General features: G+C 30.7%; 2 protein-coding genes across 2 annotated transcripts in view; one reads left to right on the top strand and one right to left on the bottom strand.

Annotated features, from left to right (window-relative positions):
• LOC129225511 (ethanolamine-phosphate cytidylyltransferase-like) overlaps nt 1-5,230 on the top strand; it is a 64,339-nt gene extending 59,109 nt beyond the window's left edge. The window contains exon 16 of the mRNA XM_054859940.1: nt 1,125-5,230. Within this exon, the coding sequence (XP_054715915.1) occupies nt 1,125-1,200 (76 nt within the window). The 3' untranslated portion in view covers nt 1,201-5,230. The remainder of the gene's footprint in view (nt 1-1,124) is intronic.
• Nucleotides 5,231-9,923: 4,693 nt separating this feature from the next.
• On the bottom strand, nt 9,924-26,058 carry LOC129225849 (protoheme IX farnesyltransferase, mitochondrial-like). Its single transcript, XM_054860370.1, has 7 exons — nt 25,924-26,058; nt 20,414-20,546; nt 16,698-17,139; nt 15,338-15,462; nt 14,075-14,145; nt 11,540-11,772; nt 9,924-10,777 (listed from the first exon to the last, which is right to left on the bottom strand). The coding sequence occupies exons 2-7, from the start codon at nt 20,495-20,497 to the stop codon at nt 10,371-10,373; spliced, it is 1,362 nt and encodes a 453-aa protein (XP_054716345.1). The 5' UTR covers nt 20,498-20,546; nt 25,924-26,058; the 3' UTR covers nt 9,924-10,370.
• Between the last annotated feature and the right edge of the window lie 108 nt (nt 26,059-26,166).

Genomic DNA, 26,166 nt, shown 5'->3' with positions numbered 1-26,166 from the left:
TACTTTAGTTTTATGCTATGAAGTTCAAGCTGTCTTCTTTTTACAATGGACTTGATTCTCTTAACGCCCAGTGGCACATGAGACCGCTATCATGGCATTCCATCCCGACTGGTTTAATGCTCCTCCCTGGCACTCCCCCAGCTTGGCCAACCAAAGGCATTTTTTTCTTGTATGGCCATCTGATGCCAGATTAGTTTTGGACGCCCGCGCTTCCTCTTGCCATCAGGGGTCCACGTGAGAGCAGTTCTTGTTGGGTCTATTGCCTGCATTCTGAGAACATGTCCTATTCATGTCATTGTGCTTTTTTACCAGTGTGGTTATGGCCTTGCAATTTTTACATTTGTATAGGTCTGTATTCAATATTTTATTTGGCCAGTATATGTTTTATAGTTTTCTAGGGTTTTTAGTTTGAAAAGCATCAAGTTCTTTTTCTTGCTGTCTAGTTAGCTTCCATGCATTGCTGCCATAGAGTAGGACTGCTCTAACTGTTGATTGAAAATTTGTATTTTGAGTTTTGTGTGTATGTCCATTTTTACAATGGAACACTTTTGTTATTTCATGAACTACTGAAAAATAGATTAAAAAAAGTCAGTTTGGTCATTTTGAATATTTCTAGGAGGGTAGGCAAATTATATCAAATAGCAGAAAAAAAACTATGCTCTCTTATATGTAAAATTTTTCATGGGGGGAGGGAGATTCTGACTCTCCTAACTGATAGGCCTCTACAAAAGTTATGTTAAATGCTTCTTTTAAAGTACATGTGGTTTGTTGCTGGGTCATTTCACGGTTTTTTAGTAATTTATGTAGAGCCCCTAACGTGATCTTTTTTGCCATAACTTTTTAATTTACTGTTTGATTTGCAAATTATTTTAATTTGGGTGTGTTGGTAGGAAAAGCTCAAAATAAAATTATATGCTGATCAAACAGTAAATCAAAAAGTTATGGCAAAAAAAGTTCACGTTATGGACTCTACATAAATGTCAAAAATACCGTGAAATGACCCTGCTCCATATTTAAATTATTTCAATCTTTTTTAAAGTGATAGTTGAATTTTATCTATTAAATATTATATTATCCAGTTTATTCAGAAAGTCACACTAACTTTTATTGTTACTAACTTTTAGGCTGGAATATGAAAAACGCAATCGTTTAAAAGAAGAAAAAGAAATTGCTGTGCTTGATGCCTTAAAAAGATTGTAACTTGTTTAACTGCTACAATTCAAAAAGCTTATTAATCCTAAATATGTATTGTTTGTTACATATAGATAATTTATATAATATATTAAGCAAAAGTATTTAAATTATGTGTTATTTAGGATATTTTTTTAAGTGTTTCTTATCTTCCACATGTGACTGTGTATTATCCCCACATTTCACTTGTAATGCAGTTTATTTATTTATTTTATTATTTCTATTTTTGGTTTGCTGTGAATATTTGAACTACTATATTAAGATAATGAGATGCAATTTCTTGTTCTAAATTGCTCAAGTCTTACTATCACACAGTTTTATAACGTTAAATATCACAGTTTTTTATTGAGTAAACTTTTAAAATGGTTTGCATTTATGTTAAACTTTTGAAACTTCTAAAAAAATGTTTAAATTTAAAAATAATTTCAGTGTTATTTTTGTAGTCATGTTTACTTAAAACTCATTTTAATTAAGCATTATGAGTTATGTATCCAAAAAAAAGGGCTATAAAATAACTGCTATTTTTATAGTACTTGAAAAAGTATTCAACTTTTTTTTTCATTTGTACTGTTTTTGTAAAAATACAAAACTGCCGTTTATTATGAAGAATTTTAATAATGAGTGTTTTACTTTTATAATTTCTTATGCAACTACTGCTGTTTTTAACATTTATGAAGAAAGTGAAATATATTCTTCTTTTAATCTGTTTTAATGAAAATTTTAGAATTTTGCTTTAGTTTCAAATGCAGATGTTTCCAATGCATAAAGTTAAAAGACAAACTGATTTTTTTCCTATTTAACAATTACATACATTGTGCTCGTACTTCTTATAAAGTTTTAATTTCAGAAATTTTTTCTTGATTTATCTGTAAAAACATGCTTTTCCTTGAAATTTCTCACAGAATTGAATTATAGTTTCAAAGTGAAAAATTGATTGATTCTTAATAATATAATTACATAAAATAATATCTTTATGTTTTTTTCCATGTCAAAATGTTAGTGAAATAGCTTTTATTTGAAATATTCTTTTACCATTAATTTTTTCCAAAGAAAAATTCACGCATTATACTTCTTAAACTGTTGTTTTCAATTTATGCAGAAAATAACTGTAGTTATCATAGTTATTTACTTTTTAACTTTATTTTCGAAACAATTCACCATTTTTAGTAATGTTTATCTTTAAAAGATAAAATGTAAAACATAAATGTTTTTTGTACATGCTCATCACATTACACAAAGGGAATAATTTAAGGGAAAAGAATAAATATTCATTAAAAAATAGACATATATATTTTGATTCAAGGTTTTTGTTATAACTTTTAAAATTTTAATCAAACTTTGTTACGTTTCATAAGAAAAGTTTTGTTTTCTACATTCTTTATCTTTTCTTTTTTCAAAGATGAAAAAATTCAATGAAATTTATGTTATTTTCAGTAACTTATTTTATTATTTTTCAATATTACTGGGGTTACAATGGAGGTCTAGTTCAATTTACTTTTCTTATTATAAAGCCTTTATTTTATTTCTTATGATTGTAAAATTAAGCTCTTGCCTGAGATTATTTGCATTATTTTTAGAAAATGCTATATTGTATAAATATGATTCAAGAATTGTCGTATTATTTCTCACTTTTCTTTACATATCACTTTTTTTCTCTGAAAATAGTTTGAATACCTATCTAAACTTTAAGTTCAAGCTTTTATATTTTCTTTAATGCCTTCGATACATAAATTACAGTGTGCTTGCAATAACACCCATCTGTTACAAAGTCACACTTTTACTGGGGCAAAAGGAAAAACACTACTTTTGAAACTCCCACTGAAAAATGTTTATGATTCACTTTCATCTCCCTTGTTGTTGCACTTTTTGCATTTTAAAGATCAAAAAATAGCTTCTCATCAAACTAAGTCAAATTAAATTATAAAGTAAAGTTATTGTTATTTCATATACCAATGCTGTTTAATTCTTAATGTTTTAAATACTTAATTTTTTATCAAAACTTAATCCGATAAATTATATACATAAAACTCGTGTTAATACTATTGAGTGTCTTGTTGCATTTTGAACAAAGAGAGTGTTTTACCCTTTTAATGTGCCATTTCTTTCTGTCAATAAGATGAGAAATAACTCAGAATGTGCAAAAGACATTTTAGTATCACCCCAAACAGTTCAAACAACAATGTTATGATGAATCAGTTATACAGTGTAACTAATGTTCTTCTTTTAAGCCTCACAAAGCAGGTGTTAATATACTTTATACCATCATGGCAAAAGTTTTGTTTTAATAACTTTTTTTTTTTTTTAACTTCAGTTTTTTTTTTGTTTTTTTTTCAACACATTTTTATTGGCCTTTTTTTATATCCACATTTTTAATAAAGATTGCTAGGTTTAAAATTTTGAAAAATAATTGAAATTGTGAAAAACATTTTTGGTAGGTCACATGGAAAGCAAGAAAACCAAAAATCTTTCCTCTGTTTTGAACAACAGCGTTAAACTAAATTTTAATTTAGTCAACGGGAACTAAAAATTCTTTGTTGTTGTAAAATAATAAAAATATTTAAAATGAGAGTTTGGCACTATTTAATTCATCTATTGAAAGTGGATTCACTGTCAATAATGATTAAATAATGTTGATGCACAAACACCACATTTAAATTTATTTCTGTCTTACTCTCATTTTTTGTGTTCTCCTGTAAACACTATAAACAACTGAGGGGGAGAAACCCCTCAATGTTGTCAGATACCTTTTAATTGTGTTGCCATAAGTAAAAGGTATCTGATAATTATGAGCCATAAACAATGTCACTATTTATAGCAAATTACGTTTTTCTGTAAAAATATTCTTTTGTATCTTTGTGACAGAAACCTTAGTTAGGAACAATTTTTATAACTTAACATAGGCATTGGTATTTGAAATGATTAGATGACTCCTTCTATTTCTTTAATTTCTGCATTTACAATTTTATCTATGTGCAATTATCATGTTTATGCAATTTGTATAAAAATGCTATGTTTTATTCAAATAGTTGAGTCACAATTGTATTTTACCTGATTAAATCAAAAAACTCATATGCAGAAGGTTAAACATTTTTGTAAATATTTTATGATCAAACTTCTGCTATATATGTGTACTGTACAATTTTAAAAAGAAGTAATTCAATTTATGTTATTTATTTTTAAACATTGAGATAATGAGTCAATGTTTTTATTTACTTGGTTGCTTGCAAATAATACCGAAGGGAAGAGGTGGGGTATAAGGCTCATAATCATCAATGAAGCAGTATATATATGTTATAACTGACATCTCTGCCTTCACATATAATACATATTTTCATTATACAAATGCTTGCCACTTAAATCATATTTGCAGTCAATCAATTACAAAAAACATTGATTGCATAAATCAGTAATTACAATGAAACTAGTCATTTTGCTCAAACCTTTTTATCAACACTATTGAACTCAAGGAGAAATAATATTTATGTTTATATATATATATATATATAAAGCTTGTTTTTAATAAAATTGTTAGTTGACAATTAATAATTTAACTGATTAGTAACAATGTTTTAAGTTAGCCGAACTCAAATTTGAGCATGTCTGAATCAAAGCTTGGTTGATGGAAACATTTGGTCAGATGTTTTTAACTGGAACATATATAAAGTATGCTTTTATTAAGAGCCTCATTGTGCAAATTCATAACAATTAAATATACTAGTCATTTTAGTCTGAAATTTTTATTATTAGCAAAAAATGCCTGGAAACTTTTATTTCTTATATTGTGTATTATAAGTTTACTTTTATTATAAAAAAACGACCTTTTTTGATAAGAAATGCATTTTTATTAATGGAGAAACTAGGGGTTTAATATATGTTTAAAAAGTTTATTGATTAATAAATTTGGTTATTTGTACGTATCATTTTTTTATTTTCCTCAAAAGACTTTGGAAGGGAAAAAAATGCTTTATTAGTAATTGCATTTGAAATTCATCCTCTTAAAGTAAGGCTGTAACTACTTTACAATCTTTTCAACAAGTTTACTACAAAAAAAAAAAAAAAAAAAAAAAAATGCTATAGACATTTATGTATTGAAAGATCTCTTTTTTTTTTTTGGCATGTTCAATGTGATGTGCTTCAGTTTCTTTCAAAAAAATTAACTTTGAGTTCAACCAGTTAAAAAAAAATATGATGTTACAAAATTTCATGATTGCAATGCATGAACAATAAGATTTTTTTAAACTTTACTTCTGTTTTAAGCATTTTAAAATTCTATTCAAAATATTCATAATTCACTCAATCTTATAGAAGTTCCGAGGAATTGAGATAGGAGTTTAAAACTTAAAACTAGCTAAAAGTGAACCATTTATAAAATGATGAATTATTAGTTCAATTATATAGTACATGTCAGGTGATTGAACTCTGCAACAGAAATATTACTGGGAAAATTAGCATGTGTACTATAGCATGTAATCTGTACCAGGTATATCTATTTGCTAGTTTTCTTGAAGTGTATTGCAATGGTAGTTTTTTTCCCCTCTCAGTCTTCAGAAAGAGAAAAAACAAGTTAAAGTCTATGACTTATTGTATGAAATAAAGTAAATCTAAGGTACAGGGTGTCTGAATCCAATGTACTGAATTTGTAGAGGTTGCTATTCTTAACAGAGAGTAGATGAGAGAGATGAAATAAAGTAAATCTAAGGTACAATGTGTCTGAATCCAATGTACTGAATTTGTAGAGGTTGCTATTCTTAACAGAGAGTTTACAAACATAAACTGTCTGTAAAATTAAGCATCAATGCTCACAAAGGTTTTAAAAAATAAATTAATTAGTACACTTCCTATGGGAACTCCTCAAGTAGTCCTGATTGTATCCAGCCAATAGTCCCGTTCCAATCATGTCGGGACACAGTAGCAATAGCGGCAGCTATTAAGGCAGAAATGTCTTGAATATCCCGAATCTTTCTTGAGTCAACTTGGTCTTCCACATAACCCAAAAAAAAGAAATCCTGAGGATATGCATCAGGAGATCTTGGTGATGAGGCAATTGGGTCAGTGTGTCCTCTTGCATTCCTGCTATTTGTCCCTTTGTACACTCATTTAAAAAAATTTGACACCAAATTCAAAGAATTGCCAAATTTGGTCAATATTGCCCTCACAGCCCTTAAACATTTTTTTTAGTCAATCAATCAGTATTAATCTGTTAAAATTTTGTACATTTGATTCAGAAAGCCTGTATTAATTTCTCTGAAAAACTATCTATGAAATATAAATAGACGTTAATTTTGGAATCTAATTATTTCTGAGAAAAATAAAGCTAATAATTTAACCTTGTTAGTTTGTGAGGATTTGTTTCGACTTATTGCTTGAGTGATAAATGCATTACTTAATTTTGTTTCCTTCAAAATTTTAATGAAAATTAATTGCAATGAATATTTATTTAACTTCTTCATGTGTATGTAATAAACATTAGGCGTCTGATAGTACACTAAGCAATTTTCACTTGATTAAAAAATATTAGTATTTCAATACTTTTGTGCACTTTTCTATCTATTTGTTGCAAAAGTGATTATGGTATATCATTTAGCTTCACATTTGTTTTCCTAATATAATCTGAATTATAGGCTAAACGTGATAGCAATAATGTCTTCCATATAGCTCAACTTGTCAATTATTAATGAAAGACTCACAAAGATTTTTTCCATGTGTAGAATTGAAAGTACTATATGTGTTTATTTCAATTTATATAAATACATATTGTGTGGGAGCTTGAAAAACATGATACTTTTCTGCACTTTTTAGTGCAGTGTCATAGGATTGTACAACTGCACAAGACAAACATTTAGTGCACCAAATAGTTTCAAATAATTTGTTAAGTAAATGAAAGGATTTTGTACTGTATATTTCTTGCCTGGATTTTCTGACATTTTAGCAAAATGAATATAAAAGTAAAATTTGTCATTTGGATTTTGACTGAAATAATTCAGTTTCAATAAAATTTTGAACTGATTAGAATTTTTACTGAAAATTATTTTTGTTTTGATTTATATGATTCTATCGAAGCAATCTGTTTAATAATTGGAAGAATAAATCAAAAATTAAAATATTTCTTTCTGTTAAAAAAATAGTATGATGATAAGCTGTAAATTACCACCTCAAGCTAAGACAGAACTACAAGAAAATACTAAAACAGCTCATCTACAATATCCACATTTGGCAGTTTAATGCTTTTTAGTGATCATCCACTTAGAGTAGCCAAAATTAATTTTGCACACCAGTCTACAAACATGGTGCAGTTCATCTCCTCAAGTATAAAGGTAAAATTTAAAATATATTTAACTTCCCAACCCTATACTGTGTGAGCAGGTAAACGGCAGTATCTGCAGAAATGAGTTTTCGAGATATTTGAAAAAATGAGTTTTGGATTCAATGCTAACAATGAGGAAACATTGGAATTAGACTTTTTTTTTTCGGGGAGTGTTTTTAGTGGAAACCAAATAAGCAAGATTGTATAGTAAAGCTAACATACAATAGATGACAACATTGCAAAAAAAAAAAAAAAAAAATTTGCAGTTATTACTCTTTACTTGCCCACAACAGTATATATCAGGTCAATGTACTCTACAGCATCCAGTATCTGGAAGCAATATGCGAACTATTTGGTATTTGCTTGTCCTAAGGAGTTTATGTGTACATTTTAAGTTGTTAAATCTTGAAATTGATTGTACTTAAAATGAACATAACTATTGTAAAGACTGAATTATATATATATATATGTTTTTGAAGTAAAAATTTAGAGCAAATTTTACGTTTTGAGCTTGAAGCTTGTGACTTGATGTCTGTGATTTTAGAGTTCCATGTTCAATTCATACCTCAGTTTTAACACTTATGTAGTTGTTTATACTTTCTGTCCCAATGTATTTGCATGATTAAATTGCTGACATTATTTTATTTTAAATGTAAGATTATATTTTTATAGATTATTTACACAAATGTTTAGCACACTTACATGCAGATATAGTTATGATACACGTACGATGTATGCATATCTGCTCATTTTATTGATGTTATTGCTATAGCTTACTTAACCTAGTCAATATTTATGACACACTTTTTTGTTGCTTATTGTCAGTTACGTCTTTTAATATTATAAATAACTTCAAAATGTAAATATGTGTTAAATAATTATGTATTCGCTGAACTGTGAAAAATGCATTTAGTTCCATGATGACTATTTGGAAAAAATGAACTTTTTAGATTGAAAAGTTTTTCCTTTTTTTTCCCCTCTCAACTTTGCTCTTTAATAGTCAACATAATTTTGAGGAGTAAAGTGAACACTGCTAATTAAATGTTATATGCAACATTTAAAAAATATTTAAAAAAAACTTTCTCTGTGTACAAATTAATGAGATATTCCATCCAAATTGAGATTTCAATTGAATTGAAAAATAAGTTTTATTCAAATGTTAAATTTCTGGTTAGGGGGGGAGGCGTGCTACATATATCGCCAATCTGCAAAAATCATGTGCCATTTTTAAAAAGTTTTCTAGGTTGTTAAAACCAGATTAATATTTAGCAGAAAGTCATCTCTCTCTCTATACACGAGGATATAGCCTAAAACTTACGTCAAGAATAGAACTAAAAAAGAATTATCTTTAATTCTGGATATCCAAGAACATAATTTGTACTTTGTAAATGGAAGATTTTTGTAATTGTGTGCTCAAGCTATTATGTAGGTTTTCATTTAACATTATCTAATGAAAAATTTGAAACTAGGTTTTTAATTCCTTTGCATTTATCATACAAATTGTCAGTTACAAACAAACTTTTAATTTGATCTAGTTTTAATTTTATGAATGGATTTTAGAATTCCTTGTGCTTTTTCATCATTCTGCATCATTCACATGGTATGCCAAAACTACTGAAAAATTTAAAAGATGTATTTATATTCATTTTAATAAAATATATTGCTTGAAATTATTCATTTAATATGATCACTATTAGAAATTTTTATACAAAACAAATGTGTGTTTTGTAACTTAAATAGGCAAAACACAAATTTGTAGACAGCCTTAATACTTGAAATTAACATTTTCATTGTTGTCTACTGCTAGTATGTATTCACACAATGTCCTTTTGTAACCACAATATGAACCTAGAGCGCTAAAAAGTTACAGGTATATCCTATTTCTATGAAATAAATTTGAACTAATTTATTCCCAAGCGAAGCAACAATGAACATATTCAGCAATAAAAAGGTTAAGAATTGGAATGCTGGAGTTTTAGAAAAATAAAAAAAATTCTGTAGGAATATAATAATGAATTCAGCGAAAAAAAGGTTCAAATATTTTATTTATCTGCAATAATTACAATTATCTATTTTACAAACACAGTACTGAAAAAAATCAATCTAAAATGAATACTTCATCTAAAATTGATTTTAAAAAAAATGAAAGCTAATAATTTACGGATCATGAGTATGTTTTTTACTATTTTTAGGATTTATTTATTTTTATAACTTTTTTTTCACAACCAATTGCAGCATAAATTTTACTTGCTTATAATTTAGGGAGGGCCCAGAACATAAAATTGATGCTAACAATGTTCATGAATACTATCATGAAGCTTCAATTAGTATGATCAACTACACTAGTGCAGCATATGTGCATTCTAATCTAGTAGTCACTGAATTTAGAAAATTTACGATTGAAATTTGATAGAAACCAAATGCATAATTATTTTTTTAAAAACACCATTCTTTTTAATTAGACCAAAGAAATATTAAACAATTAACTTTAACTGTTTAACGTATTGGATCAAATACAGGAATTTTATTTTATTCTAAACCAAAATCCCTGCACTAAAAATACATGTATGGTTGACATTCGAATTTAAAAACTATTTGCTATTCCTAAAAAATTAAAGCTTTAGTGTCATAAAAAGGTATTCAATGTATTTTCGTTTTGCTTTTAAAAGCTTTGTAAAGGTCCAATGGCAATGCATTAAATATTGATTTAATACGCGTCATCACTTTCATGGCGGATCAAGTTTCATAAAATTGGTTTTATATTTAATTAGACTGATTCTAACAACAATATTTAAATATAAATATAATTAACTAATATAATTTACATATTTGCATTATTTACATATTTGTAACTCAACTAAAATCGTAAAATCTGTCATAAATTTTTAACTTCATCTTTTTCACTTTTAGAAGAATATTTTTTGCCGATAAACATTAAAAACATTAATGTAGGAAGATGAATTAAGCTAAGACGAAATAATTTACGAGAACTTTGACTATCACCTTTTTTGTAAAATTGCCAAGCACAATAAATTAAATAACAATTAAGAGGCAAAGAATCAAAAGCAAAAGTCCAAGTTGTAAGTTCTACTAGTGGAGCTGCTGAACATAAGACTAGCATCAGAACACTGTGCCTTAGAGCTGTCCTTCGACAAAGTGCAGGATCAATGACAGATGTCATGCGATACCCAGCTCTAGAGTAATCAGGACGTAAATTCCATGATAAGGCATTGAAATGTGGAAACTGCCAAGCATAGAGGATGGCTCCAATCAAAAATGCTCCTATAATAAAACATCAAAAGTTAACAGATATGATTCAAACCAGCAGTGGTCATTGTTATTTCATTTTGTACAAAAGATACTAAGATAATTAAAAACATTAATAGGAATGAAAATAAGACAGTAATAATTCATTAAACATTTGAAATTAATGAATGAAATGCAGAGGTATAGCAAGAAATTCCTCCATGTGTTGCCCATCTTAAAAATAGTCAGCTTGGTTACTTGGAAATATAAATAGAAGCAGTCAATCTAATTTTAATTTTACATCTACAGTCATACATACATATATAAAATTGATTAGACAACAAAAAGCATTTTTTAAACAGAACAGACTTTGACTTTCACTATGGGAATTTAATTTTGAGCTTCAAGAGAGGAGAAGGGAGCTGGAGACCACCTCTTTTCTACGTCACTGACACGAAATAAAAACATATTTTCAAACCTACCAAATAATCGCAGAAACTTATAAATATCATTCCTCAATCAAATTCAATTATATTATTATATCAACAATGAATCTCTAATTAAAAAAGGAAAAGTAAAAAAATATACTGTTCAACATTGAAAATCCAATACCGAGGCATGGTCAGAAATTCAAGTAAATTTCATTGTAGACATATGCCACAGAGTTATGCAAATGATGTGAAATGCACAGCCCATACTGTAATGATTGGTAAATAGCTACCATTGAATTAAAGCTGTTTTGAAAATAAAAGATCTCAGACTTGGCTATAGATTAAAAATATACAGTTTGTAGCTTACCTGAATTCAAGGTGCCTGTACATGCAGCCCATCCCATAAGGGGTGGTATTGCTCCCACAACAGAGCCTACCCATGTATTTAATATGCTACATCTTTTTAGAGGAGTATAAATACTAGTATACAAAATAAGATTTGTAGCTCCTAAGATAGCAGTTAATGGAGTTGTACCAAAGTAAAGTGTTGTCAAACCAATGCTTGCACAGGAAAGAGCAAATGTAAATGCATGGATGGGCCTGTAAAAAAAAATATAAATACAATAAATACAAAGATATATGCCCATAAACTTTCACTCTTCAACATCAGGTACCATACGTTTGTAATCAATTCTGTAATTCATTACTAAAATTTAATTGAATGTTGAAATAATAATAATAGAATCAAGATATAGGGTAACGGCACCTGTCACAGACATGCTTAAGACATCGCTCTCATGTTAACTCTAGCGTCAATGACCGGGTACCTTTTGTGACTTTTATCATAATTTTTACCCTTTCTAATTAAGTCTTGATAAAATTGCTTTTAATCCTTGTTATTAGCATGAATCTGAACTAAAGAAAGTTGTAACTGTGTTTTCAGAAAAATATTTGGGAGGGGGGGACTTTTTAGCATTTAAAATTTTTATACCTATATTCAATAACCAGGTACCCGGGTACCCATTACACTGCACATCAAAAAATACCTCTTCAAAATGCTTCTGACACCATTCTTGACGATTCGAATGTAAAATGAGACGAATCAAAATATGACCACCGTTTTCACCCATCACTCCTCCCACCCCACCATTTGATATTGCCCCCCCCCCTAATATTATTCAGTTTTCGTCAGTTACATAGCAATTATTTACATTTGATGGGGAAAACATTGTACTCATTATTAATATTCTGCTGAAGGTTTAGAGAAGCGTATAGTTCAAAAGCACAAACAATTGTAGCAAGTTGGGACACTCAAGCGAGTACCCCCCCCCTCCCCCAAAATCTAAAAAAATCCTCACATACGATTTTTATTTTTATTTATTTATGTATTTATTTATTTATTTTTGATAAGGGTTTGTATTATAATTTTTCACTTATTTTTCTGGTGTAAAACTAAAGTATTTTACTCACTTCCTATGCCCGAAAAATTTTCATGCTGTAAAAAAATATAAATAAACACTTGAAAACATAGCATATTATATAAGAGTCCCACTGCAGTTCTTAGACGCAAAGAAACTTTCTGTATTATTGACATTTATTCAAATTATATTCAACAGATATAATTAAGATTTTAAATGAAATTACTCATAATATGCATTAATGTATATCTATATTTTAGAGGGCACCACACCCATTGTTTATCACTCTTCCATCAAATGCTTCAAAATTATCGAAGCATTTGATCAATCATGTCAACACCAGGTTTTTTGTTTTGTTATAAAACAAACTAATTGTGACTTTTGGTTGCTCCAGAGTTTTTTTTTTTTTTTTTTGTGATGTGTAGTGGAAAGCAATATTAGGCTTTTTTTTCTTTTTGTTGATGTACGAAAATATTGTTACATGTCAGTGATACCAAATTTGGAACTTTGTGTCTCTTGTGATGTAGACAATAATATTTCAGTTGCAATAATTCAGTTTTTTTTTTCTTTTTTTTTTTTTTTTTTTGAGTATGTCAACAAATGTCAGACACCACGACCGCAAAAGTTGAGCAAATGATAGTGAGGATAAAAATTTCAGATAATATTTTTCAATGCAACGGGCCACATGTATTAATTTCACAGGCCCCATGTGGTCTGGGTGCCATAAGAAAAGCATCACTGGTATAAATAAATAAAATACTATGAATTCACAATGAAATACCAAAGCGTACAACATCCAGTTTACAAAAAATGTTTTTTTTTTTTTGTTTTTTTTTCTAACAGACTATTTAGCGTGACAAGGCTGAACTGGATCCAGTAACTAAACTGTTTCACTGGTAAAACTAATTTCAGGGGAATGAAGAAACGAAAAAGTGGTCAACAATGAAATCTATCAATTGGAATTTAGGGTTGATCCACTGGAGTTAGGGTGAAAATTTCAACTATCAAAATATCACCAAACAGGCAATGGCTTCGTTCAAATGTAGAAGCAATTTTCACCCGTCATACCTTAGGAGGGATTTTATAGTAAGTGTATAAAAGAAAATTCTAAAAAATGCCATAACAACTTACACATGTTATAATTTTGCAGAATTTTCAAAAACTAAAGTTTGTGGAATTTATTACTGTTTGGATCAGTTTCAGCACAAAGGAAATGTTAGAAATGATAAAAATAAATTATAGCCCTAGTTGCAAAAATATTGCATGCATTTGCTTCAGTACTGCAAGCAAAGTGATGAGGTTTGGAATGCAAGTAATCCAGATGAAAGAGATTCCTTGAAACCCTAAAACATGTGCCAGCAATAATTTTGCTGTTTGTGCTAGACTTGCTTTCAATTTGATTGTTTCAATATAAATGTAAATAATTTACTTCTTAATGGACACTAAGTTTTGGTTTTGAAAGAAGTTTAAATGAAAATGCTTACGTAACTAAACCTTTAATAAGTACTCTGTTTTTGGTGCGTGTCATTTGAGAATCATATGGTACTTCCAATATCTGGAAAAAAAAAAACATTACATAATGCTGCAAAGTCTAGAAGTCATAAATGAGATACAGTATGCTATTTCAGTAGAAATTTAAACATACTATATATATTTGAAAGAAAGTTACTTCATGTAATAAATTTTTTGGAAATAATTCAAACCACACAAATCATATCCAGTTTTCATCTCAAATCTGTATTCTACTATATTAATTGTCAATTCGTTAACACAAATTTGAAATATTAGGTATTTAAAAAATGTTTTGCTCTCAAATATTTGTTACTTTTTCATTTAAAGCATGTTACTAAATGGTTTTTAACCATAATCAAGCGTTCCCACCAAGGGAGGGTGTCATGGCTCAAACTGGATCATTGAAATTTTTAGGGATGTCGTTTTTAAGCTTAAGGAAATCTTTCTCTTTTGGTTCATTATGTTTCGACTGTAGGCATTAGACACTTCTGCATAAAACCATATTTAAAACATGACTTTTTAAACCATTTTCCCTGTGATTTAAACAAGAAATAAAAGCAAAAGAATATTTTTAAAAAAGCAGGCATTAAAGGGCTAAGGGAGAAATTGAATGCTTTTTCAGATTTTTAGCATATGCTTCCAGCTCTAAGAATTTTGACTTCACTTCAAACCTGTATCGCTTTTACTAAAGCTGTACATACATTGTACTATGTGCAAGGCATATCGTCACCTCAAAGCAACAGTAAGATACCTTAGTGTTATTTCTGAGATGAGATATCAGACTGTTGCTCTGAGGTGACCATATGTTGTGCACTAGGCTGGCCAGTGAACTAGATAAAGTTTTCAGCCCGTAATTTCAAAAGATTTTCAATTTTTTGAATAAAAATTATTATACTATTGTTTTAGAAATAAAAAAGTAAATATAGTTCACATAAAATTACTTCAAGCTAAAGTAATATTATAATCTAACCTACATGCAAATTCAGCTATTTTCAATTTCATTTTTATGATTTTAAATTAATAGGACATGTGTATTGGGGTTTTAAAAAAGAATGGAATTATTTCTTTTCACAATTTACTTTGAAAACTGCAAATTGAGATTAAATGGAAAAAATACATAATTTAAAAAAGACAAAAGAAATAATTTTAAAATAATAATAAATGCTTGGTTTCACCAAAAATAAATATAACATATAGGGTTAATGAATTCAAAATTTTGAACTTAAATGTCTCACTTGATTGATTGCATTAGCAGCAGCTGATGTAAGGGCAGTCCCCATAGTCATAAAGAGGAGAGTAGCAGGGTCTAAAGGTCCTGGAGCCATTCCATAGCCAGCTAAAGTGGTAATCACAACCAAGCCTGAAACAGAAGATTGTAATACATTAATGTGCTCTCCTGTAAATCTGTAATAAAAAGTAACTGAAATTCAAATCTGAAATGCTGAACATTGAACGATAATTTATCTCCGAAATTTTATTTCATGTTATCAAGGGTCTATTTTTGTGAATTAAAAATATATACATATGTATGAGAAAAAATCAAAACTTTTCAAGAAATTTCAAAATGTAAACTAAAAGTAATGTATCAATTATCAGAGGTAATAGTGGATTTGAGTAAAATTTTCTGAAGACGGTGAAATTTTCGGAAACCTATGAGGAAGCTTGACCGCCTCACCGTCACCCCCTGTAAAAACTCTTTAAATATGCATACGAAAATCATTGCAAAAACCATTTTAAAAAGTTTTTTTAAACAATTTTTTAGTTTTAAAATGTGTTGACAGCCCTAAATTTTTGGAAATGGCAACTCGAAATTTCCGGAAATTTCAGATTAGAAACACTTTTGCAATAAATACTACATTTCCAATTTTCATACTTTTTTATTAATAAATGAGTTTGAAAACTCTGATTTGGTCAGTCGGAATTTAGGGAAGGGTCTGCTTAAGTTTATCAGAATTTTAGAGTTACTTTTAACTAGTAGAAAATTTGTGAAGAATCCGTAAACAGATCTAAATTTCTTCTGGCCAGATCTTTGGTTATCGAACTGTTTTTTCTTTCTTTCTTCAGTTCATTTTTTTTTTAAATCAGTATGAAAGAGAGTGCACGTACAGTACAACTCTGATTTAATAATCGTCAAGGGACTGGAAAAAGTTATTGTTAAATCCAGGGTATAGTTAAATCGAAGAACAATGCAATTCAATGCAGCCATAACCGGACCAGTAAAATGTTTTAATAAATTGAGGAAATCGATAAATTGGGTGTCATTAAATCAAAGTTATACTGTACATATAAATTTCATTTAATCCTCTTTAATTAAAAACTAAAACCATTTAATGTAGGAAATAAGTAAACATCTTTGTGTTAAAATGTAACAGCTAGTCAAACAAAGTTAATAAAATGCACAAATTTGCGAATAAGTGCAAAATTATACGTTTCAGGGTTACAAGGAACACCCTCTTCAAGATGTGATCATAAGGATGAAAAGACAATCAACAAAAGCCCAACAACTATTTGCATTTTAATGTTGTTCAGTTATCCTTTTTACTTAATATATTTCATTAAGTAGCAAATGTGAGGATCAAACATCTATATACTTACCAGAAAGTCGATACTTTGAAAGCCCTTTGTAATACTTTGGAATAAGACGTAGATCAAACACTTGTTTGTGCCACTCTAGATCTGATGGTTTAACAGCATCTATAAGTTTTACAGGGGTATCATTTTCTTTTTCATGCTTATTACTGTTATCTCTAATATGTTTTTGCAGAACTGTAGAAATTTCTGGTTCAGTTACTGGTTTCAAAAAATTTTGTTCTGAGGGAAAAAATTGCTCATTCTTTCGAGTATCTTTAGTTACTTTTGGGAAATGTATTTCAGCATCTTCATCAGATGTCTCAGGACTTGCATTTTTCTTCAGGCCAATAATGTTTTTTGTTTTATCTGCTTCATCTTTGAAGCTATTTTCTTTAATTAATGGAGCAGTAGCATTAGAAGATGCAGCTAGTATTGTGGCTGCAGGCTTTTTTGCTTTAAATCCTTTCTGAAATAAAAGGATGATAAAACTTTTCAAACAAATCAAATGAATAATCCAATCATGCACATCAAATAGCACGAAAACTTTAAAGTTAATTAGGATAGAATGGTAATAATTGTGAAATAAAATTATTTACTGAGGAACATATGAAACAGATGCAATAAAACTAGAAGAAAAACAAAGCTACATCCCGTCAACTGGGGTAACTTTGTCGTTTGAGTAACATTGGCCCAACAAACCAAAAGTCAATACTACAAGTAATGGATAAGTCAAGCCAGTGTTGTCACCTATTGGTCAATTGAAACAAATAAGTGATAATTAATCTCCTTTGTCGGAAACAATCGGATAAAACTCATTTTGTTTGTTGGGCCAATGTTACCCACAAACATGGGCGCCCATATGCAAAATTTTAAGGGGGGGGAGGGCTCAGATATTTCCCCCATGGTTTCGCAGTATATTTTCATCATTGAAACTGATTTCAATACACATCAGAGTTATTAAAACTCGACATATTTATTAACTTATTCATAAATGGCTGGAGAAGAAAAGTTTTTACATTTTTGCAAAGCAAAAAGTGCTAAAAGCAAGGAAATTCTAAATTTTTAAGGAAGGGGGGGGGGGAGCTTTAGCCACCACTTGCCCCCGTATGGGCACCCATGCCCACAAAGGTCAAAAGTACCTCAGTTGACGATATATTTAAAAGTAGTCAAAGCTTTGTAATGAGGTATGAGTAAAATGAGACAACAGAATAAAAGGTATAAGCATTTTTAAAAAAACGTAGGTCAAGTGAACCAGAAACACAAGAGGGGAAACCACATATCAAAAAGAAGTGGCTAGAAAATGGAAATGATAGGCTTCAGAACCAGGGCTGTGGAGTCGGAGGAAAAATGAGACTCAGACTCTAGAAATTCGAGAGCCTTCAACTCCAAACTCCTTTACCCCAAAATCAGGCCGATTCGGACTCCACAAGCTCTGTAGAGTTGCAGACTTTGAGGAAAATTAAAGACTCCAACCCTTGGAAGTTTAAACCTTTGACTGCGACTCCTTTGCCCCAAAATTAGTACTGCTCCTCTTCTGACTTGGATGCCCTGCTCAGAACAGAGGTAAATGGGCATCTCTGCACTAAAAAAAAATGTAACAGACAAAAATTTAAAGGAAAGATTTCAAAACTCTAAGGCACGGATGAGGGGTGTGCGCTTGACAAGTCATTAACAACTAAAGTAGAATTCTTTCAAGTGTAGTAAGATACCCAAAAATCTAGATGTCATCATGTTGTTCAACGTTCAATTGACCTATGCTCAGATTTTTGCGAACCATTTTATGCACTGATGTTTGGATAGCACCAAAACAGCTGTTTGCCAAGTTTTTAACTCTTTTTATTTTAAATGCTTTTATTTATTTGTGTTGCTTTTATTGACAACGTGATTTTCATGCATATGTTTTAAGGTAATGTATTACTTTACTTATACATAAAGTATTCAAACCGGAACAAATCTGATATACCCCCCTCTTGGCGACTTTTTCCTGTTGGCGCCAAAAAAGCGTCGCCAAGAAAACTATGTATGACGTCATATGTCATACATCGTTCTTAGCGATGCTTTTTTAGCGCCAACAGGAAAAATTCAAATTATGTCATTAATTATTTAATGAAATTAATGCATTAATTTTTTTCCGTTGTTTCTCCGGGATACGAGCCCTCGGTCTCATAGTACTTTCGTAATGAGACCTCGGCTCGCCGGCCCTGCCTCGGTCTCATTACGAAAGTACTATGAGACCTCGGGCTCGCCAGGACCTCGCTGCCGCTTGGTCCGTTATCCCTCCGACTTTTAATATACATCACAGTCGGATATAAGTCACAGATCTCCTCCGTTCAGTATACAATAAAGTCACAGATTTTATGTGAAATTAACACCATTTTTGTGCTACAAAAATGCCAACCAGACCAAAATACAAACTACCAGAAACACACTAAAAACACAATAATTCAAAATATGTTCACTTACCTTTTTTACTTTTCTTTTACTTCCTCACGTGAGGCAGTGCACATATGTTCCGCTCTTAGGAATATTTGTTCGGATTTTAATTCAATGTAATTTAATATTTCTTCATTAATATAATTTCGCCAATCGGCTAAAGTTTGTGATGAAAAAAAATATTGACTTTCAATATCAGCAGTTTTGGTCCCAATTAAAATCTCATATGTTATCAAAAAAATCTCCTCTATTTTCAACTTGCTAGAACTAAACCATGACCCACTCCTGATCGTTGCTTCTTTTCCACAAACAACACCCCCAATAACCTTTCTACAAAAAAAAATTAACCCATCTGAACATTTTTTAGTTTTTTTAATTTTCATAACAGAATTACATCTAGAACATAACATTTCATTCTTAAGTAAACCAATTTCCCTTAAAAATTCTAAAAAAACCTCTTTATTTTCAATTAGTTTAAATATAAAAAATCTATTTAGGACTCCGGTACGTCCAAACGTTGGACGACCTGACGAAAAAGAAAAAGAAGATTCATTCAAAAATTTCAATTGATACATTTGGACAACATCACAAACCGAACTCATAATTAAAATAGAAAATTCAACTAAATTAACATTAAAAAACAACAAGAAAAAGAATACTCTAAAATAAAGTTTGAATTGAAACTTTATTTTAGAGTATTCAACTTAAAATCTCCCTAAGAGCGAAACATATGAGCACCTACCTCCTACCATACACGTGCAAAAAGACAAACTTCGAGAAACTACTTTCCAGCGTTCAAGTTGCAAAACCAGGGTTGCCAAGTTATCGCCTTATTGGCGATTTTCGTATCGAGCGAAAAATTAAAATCTCGCCAAGAGGGGGGCATATCAGAGGAGAGCCTGCAAACCTTTCATTATATCTATGATTAAATGATTTTTAAATTAAAAAAATTCTGAAAGATAAAAAGAAATTATTTCAAAATTTAAAGACCACAGCAAACATAAAATGTTAGTGGATATACAAATACAAATGTCATGACCAGCAACAGGCTCTTGGCCCAGCTAGGCTGGTCCTAGTCAATTTATTAGTCCCCAATGAAGATCAATGGCCCTCTTAGAGCTATTCATCCCCTTGCTCATTACCATCTCTTATAGTAAGCTGCTCCAGTGCCCACAACACTACTAAAGTAGTAGTTTTTCTTTATTTCCAGGTTACTTTTAAAATCTAACTATAACAGTCATCAAATTTTTATATGCAATAAAATACCTAATTTGTGCCATAATAATAGTAATAATAAAAAAGCTTACTTGTCTGATTGGTGTGAAAACACATTTTAAATACTTTAATGAGCCATGGTGCTTAAGAATGTAAGGAAAAATTTGATAACTCATCTTATTTGGGACTCATTTTCATCACATTTATAGCAAAAACTTGAAGATGCTGAAATAAATACATATATAATTATAAACTAATTTGACATTTAATAACAAATGCATAAGAAGAAGCAAAAAAAGGAAAAGTTAGTTGGAATATTCAATCGAGATCCATCTAATAAAGCATAGAGAGATTTAGGACCGAGTTCCTGGGGATTTTTCTGAACAACATTAGTTGCAATCACTGCCGGATTTGACTTAACTGGGTCACTAAAGTATATCATACGTGAGGTTCCTTTTGTAGTCCTGTCATTTTTAGATGTCCCCCCCCCCCCTTTTTCACATTCAATCAGTGAGAAATAATAACAATCATCATCATCAAGGAATAGGCTAAAAGTCTATTACGGATTTTTGGCCCAACTAGTTTTCTGGGTCTCTCTGGCCTGAGGAACAAAGCTGACGGAAAGCCCTGGGCTTGCCTTTTGGATGATGAACAGCGTACGCGACTTTCTCTCCTTCCCAGAGCCCTGGGAGTTGCCTCTTTCCGAACCATTACTGGACATAACTATCTACAGGCCCATTTACATAAAATCAACCTGGCAGATTCACCTCTCTGTGTGCTCTGTGAGGGGACTTCTCCAATGACAGGGGAGCATCTTTATAGTTGCTCCTCTTTTCATGATATTCATAATTGCGATGACTTCCAGGCCCTAACACCCTCTGAGGCCACTTCATTGTTATACTGGACAGCAAGACGCCTTATGTTTGAAAGAACGATGGTGGGCGTAATTTAAAAAAAAAGTTTTCTGGTTTGCCACGGTTTCACTTCACTTTTAGGCTTGTAGTAAAACAACAGCTATCACAACAGCTATCGGAAGTTTTTATCGTTTGTTATTTTAAACATTGTATATGATCTTTCCAACAATGCAGCATTCCTTAATTTTTCAGAGGCAAAACCCATTTAATTATCTTCTAATAATATAATACAAACGATTTAGAATTTTTTTTAACTAATACTTTTTACGCAAGGGCTTTCAAATTCTGATGGGCAAACTTTTGTGTGATGAAAGCGATGCAATTTTTTTCCGTTTAATGTAATGTTGCACATGTACTCTTCTTGCTTTCTTTCTTACTTGTTGTCCACGGTAACGCGTATTGCATTGAGTATTGTCCGTTTTTACGTGGTATCCGATGATTCTATTTTGCTGTTTTCGGCAGAAGGTATATTCGGATCATAGTATTTTGTTGTAAAAGCAGCAGTTTTTAAAATGAATGACTAAAATGACAACAGACAAGTAAAGCAAGTGATGTAAAGGACTCTAAGACTTTTTTGCACATTAAAATACATGCCCAAGTTAAGGTTGTCTGGTTGTCTCCTTTAGAAGCATGCAGATTGCTTACCAATCACCCCCGTGTAAAATGGAACTCTGCGTTCAAGGGGGCGTGGCAAAGTGCCTTCTCGTAAAAAACGGACAATACACATAGGCGGATTTATGGGGGGTCAGAGGGGGGCAATGCCCCCCCCAGTTTTGGGAGGACTTAATGTAGTAACAACACATCTTCCAAAAAAAAAATCATTTTTTTGTTTTTGAATAGTTCAGAAGAGCATGGGTGGATTTATAGGGAGGGGGGCAAAGGGTGCAATGCCCCCTAGTTTTGAGAGGAGTTCATATAGTAAGAACTTATCTTCCAAAATCTTATAACAAAAAAAAAATCATTATTTTTTTCTTTTTTGAATAGTTCAATGAAAATGAAGAGAATAGCCAATGTTCTTTTCTGAAGGGAGAAAAGGAAAAGAAAAAAAAACAAACATTAAATACAAATAGTACAGCTGTCACTGGGATACTGAAAATTGGTCTAAATTCACTATTTTGGACTGAAAACCATTTGGGCAAGTATATGAATGAAAATATAGGCTAAATGAGCTATGCATTCAGCTGCAACACTTATAATAATTGACGTTTGGGACCCTCCCTCTCCCCCTCCCCAATTTGCACTAACAGAACGATCTACTCGTTACGATTTGTCTTCTCTCTTTTGAGAACGCTATTTTCAATTTGCGTGATTTCAAAAACTAGATGTTTTGGGTTGTTACAGACGAAAGATTTTGGAGAACCTTCTGGTATCACGCGTTCAAATTAAATTGGCTGATTTGAAATGCATGCTATTGCAAAAGAAGTACATAGCTAAAAGGTTTTTATGCAGAAAATACTATCAAATGTAACAGTTAACACCATACTCAACGAATGACTAGAAAAATTGTCCAACCATTGAACAAACATAATGTAAAATCACTGCAAACAATGCGTTAATTTTTTTAGGGGGAAAAATTAGGAATCTCAATCCCTAGCAGTTCAAAACTAAATTTCTGATTTTCCAGAATCATACATTGTAAGGAAAACGTCTGAATAAAAGAAAAAGTGAGGGAGATATATTTCCAGCATGAAAGCTTTGCACAATTCTTGTAAGATCGCATTATTACCTGATGAAATGTTTTTCTGTGTTTTCTTTATTTTTTAAAGAAAAAAATTTGTATACATCAAAATAATAGAACTGTACTTCATTCGCTTGGAAAATTTTCGGCTAGTCTTTTTTTTTTTTTTTTTTTTTTTGAGAAAGAAAAGTAAATACTATCGAAAACTGAATAAATTTCAGTTATCTGAACGTTCCGATTAATTGAATCTTTTTACTTAGAGGGAAAATACCATTTTCCTCACTTTCTAAATACTGTTTAAAAATTAAGGTAAGTCATAATCATCTAAGTCTAAATGAGACAATTATTGTCATTATTGAAATCTGAGTAAATCAGTCATCAAAAGTTTTGGAAAAATTTGCTGAAATTTGATAAAAACCAATAAAAACCTTACACAGATTGGTAAAATCGTAAAAATCCTTTAACTGTAAAAACTGACGAATTTTCGTTAAAATTTCAAAAAATCAAAGAAAAATCTGCAGGTAAGAGTGAATTACATGCAGGGCCGGATTTGCCTATAAGATAAACAAGCTATTATTTAGGGCCCCTGCTTTGAAGTGGACCCGTAACTCCCAAAAATTGTGATTCGTTCCTTAAAAAAATTGAAAGTGTTTGAAAAACTAATTTCATTTTCAAGTAGTTGAAAACCTTGAATATTTGGAAACGTGTTACTACAAACCTTAAATTTTAAAATTTCTAACAAATTGTAGGGGGAGGAATACCAAAATGTGTCAAATTCAGCTCCTTGCTACATCTTACATCAAAAATGTAAAAATCATGGTTATCGCGTTTGTAACATATTACTTGAAATAATTTTTCTTGTGACTCACATGATTCATATCTTGCTATTTATTTAATCCCGAATGCAGAATTTTGAAAATTCTTTAGTATTGATTGCTTTTATCTTACTTTTACTGCATATTGTTGATCTGTTTAGCCCGGGAAAAAATGGTACACTACCCCTATTCCTTTTTGTTTTCTGCACTACTTATAATTTTAAAAAAAGTTGTAATGAGAAATTAAAGTTTATGTTTTCTTTTAAACTTAAAATAGCCGTTTCTTACAAAGTTTGAACAATACTGTACAACTGTATAATCTACTACTCAATTTCAGAGACTGGAAAGTTAAAATTATTGGCTCTAAAATCCCTGAAAAGAATTGGCGCAGTATAGCCTACCAGGGCTCTTGAGCCAAAACCCCAATCTAACTAACCAAACCTTGAAAATAATTGGACAAGTCTTTGAAACTCCTAAGCAAAGTGTGCTTCAATTTTATTTCTTATCAAGTGTATAAATTAAGAATTGTTCAAATGGGTAGTATGTTACTCTCTTTATACCTATTCTCTAAATCTGTGCACCATTTCTTTTAAAGTATTAACTTGCATCACAAAGCACTTTTAAAGTGTAAAACTTTTTTAAAAAATGATTCGCCTATTATTTCCAATTAACCCTTATAAGACTTCAAAATGCAGAATTTTATATCTATTTTATATAATTTCCTCCCGAGACCCCCGGGCCGCCTAAAATTGGAGATATTCTATATCCCACTTAAAAGGGAGCCCTGCGTCACTCTCCCCCTCTCTTTTAAGGTCAATTCAAAAAGGACAGCATGATTACACACAATAATGGAAACGGCACATAAAAAAGTAAAGAATGGCCTTATGCATCACAGAAAACAGATAAAAACATGGGAGAGGTGGGGGGGGGGGGGGCAATTAAAAATGCTGCTCAAAAAAAAAAATCCTGCCCCCCCAAGAATTCAGTCCTAAATCCGCCTATGACAATACAGCTGTGGATCATTAACAGAACAAATGTTGAAGCTTGAAATACATGAAAAAACCGACACACTTCACGTATTGTTTATGGTTTTCGTTGTTTATAATCTATTTTCTGTAGTAAAATATACAATTTTGATGTGAATATGCTTAAATCTTCCAGGATTACTTGATCCGTTCAAAGTGTAACGCTCTGCCAATTGAGCAACTGTGATTGTCAGTCAGATTGCACTGTGCTGCAATATTAGCATGCGTACAAAAATTATAATTTCTCTTTTTAAAAACAAAGAAGATGGCAGCATGGGTGCCTATTTGGGGGGGGGGATTGGGGTTCAAGTCCCTCCCCCCCAGAAATTAGAACTTCCTTGCTTTTAGTATTTTCTTCGTTGCAAAAATATTTTTTCTCCAGCCATTAATGAACAAGGTTTTAAAAATGTCAAAATTTAATAACTCTAATTTGTACTGTAAGCAGTTTACATGGGAAAAATATCCTTCTCAACCATGGGGAAAGTATTTGAGCCCCCTTAAAATGTTGCATATGAACGCCCATGGATGGCAGTGACACTTATGCATATGATTTATGCAAATAAATGAATGATAGACATAATCAAAAGTGATTGATGAATAATTAAAATGTTTCCCTCTAATACGAAAGTTTTCACTTCTAGTGTATGTAGTTTTCCACTGTGGATATTGTCACTTTAAACACTGGCAAGTGCTTGCACTGTAGATTTAATACAAATCTTTAAAGTTTTTTGAATAATGGAAAATACACTATGTTTATATACCCCAATGCATGAACTATTATACATTTTGAATGAATGAAGCAAACGCTTCATGAGGCAAACAGTAACTCTTCTTGAAGTTTTGAATGATTGCAAAGGTAAGCACGTTTATTTTAATACCAATTTAGAGAAATGGGTAAAAAAAGTCTATCCCGTGCACTATCAATGCTGCAGGTTTTCCAAATAGGGGTCAATAAATTTATAAATGGTCTCGATTCCTTTTTTTCATAGAAAACCAAACAGGAAAAAAAAAGTAACTCAGTTCTTCGATTAACAGTTCACAAATGACAGAAAAGAACATTAGCGGTAGACTTTCCTATGTAAACAAATACTATGACCATGTTATGTAACCATATATAGCACCTACAAAATTCAAATCATACGCTTTTTTTGAAATTCATAACTTGATTACCTTTCTTTGTTTCGACATTTTAATATTTTTCTAGTTTCCATCAATGAAATTATTATTTTTGATGATATATAACCAAACTTTTATAATATTTCACCTCCAAACACGGTGCAGACCGTAATTTTCATTACAGTTACGAGCAAGTAAGTGAATGAGGAGGAACCTGAATGGGAAAATGTTTGGCGTTCAATGAATTTCTATTTTTAGTATTTGATGTATATTTAAAGTCATTTCATTTTCTTTTCA

Source organism: Uloborus diversus, chromosome 7 (genome assembly GCF_026930045.1).
Source record: "Uloborus diversus isolate 005 chromosome 7, Udiv.v.3.1, whole genome shotgun sequence".
NCBI classification, from domain to species: domain Eukaryota; kingdom Metazoa; phylum Arthropoda; class Arachnida; order Araneae; family Uloboridae; genus Uloborus; species Uloborus diversus.
The sequence above is the reverse complement of the archived record's forward strand: the minus strand, read 5'-3'. Positions and strand labels throughout refer to the sequence as shown.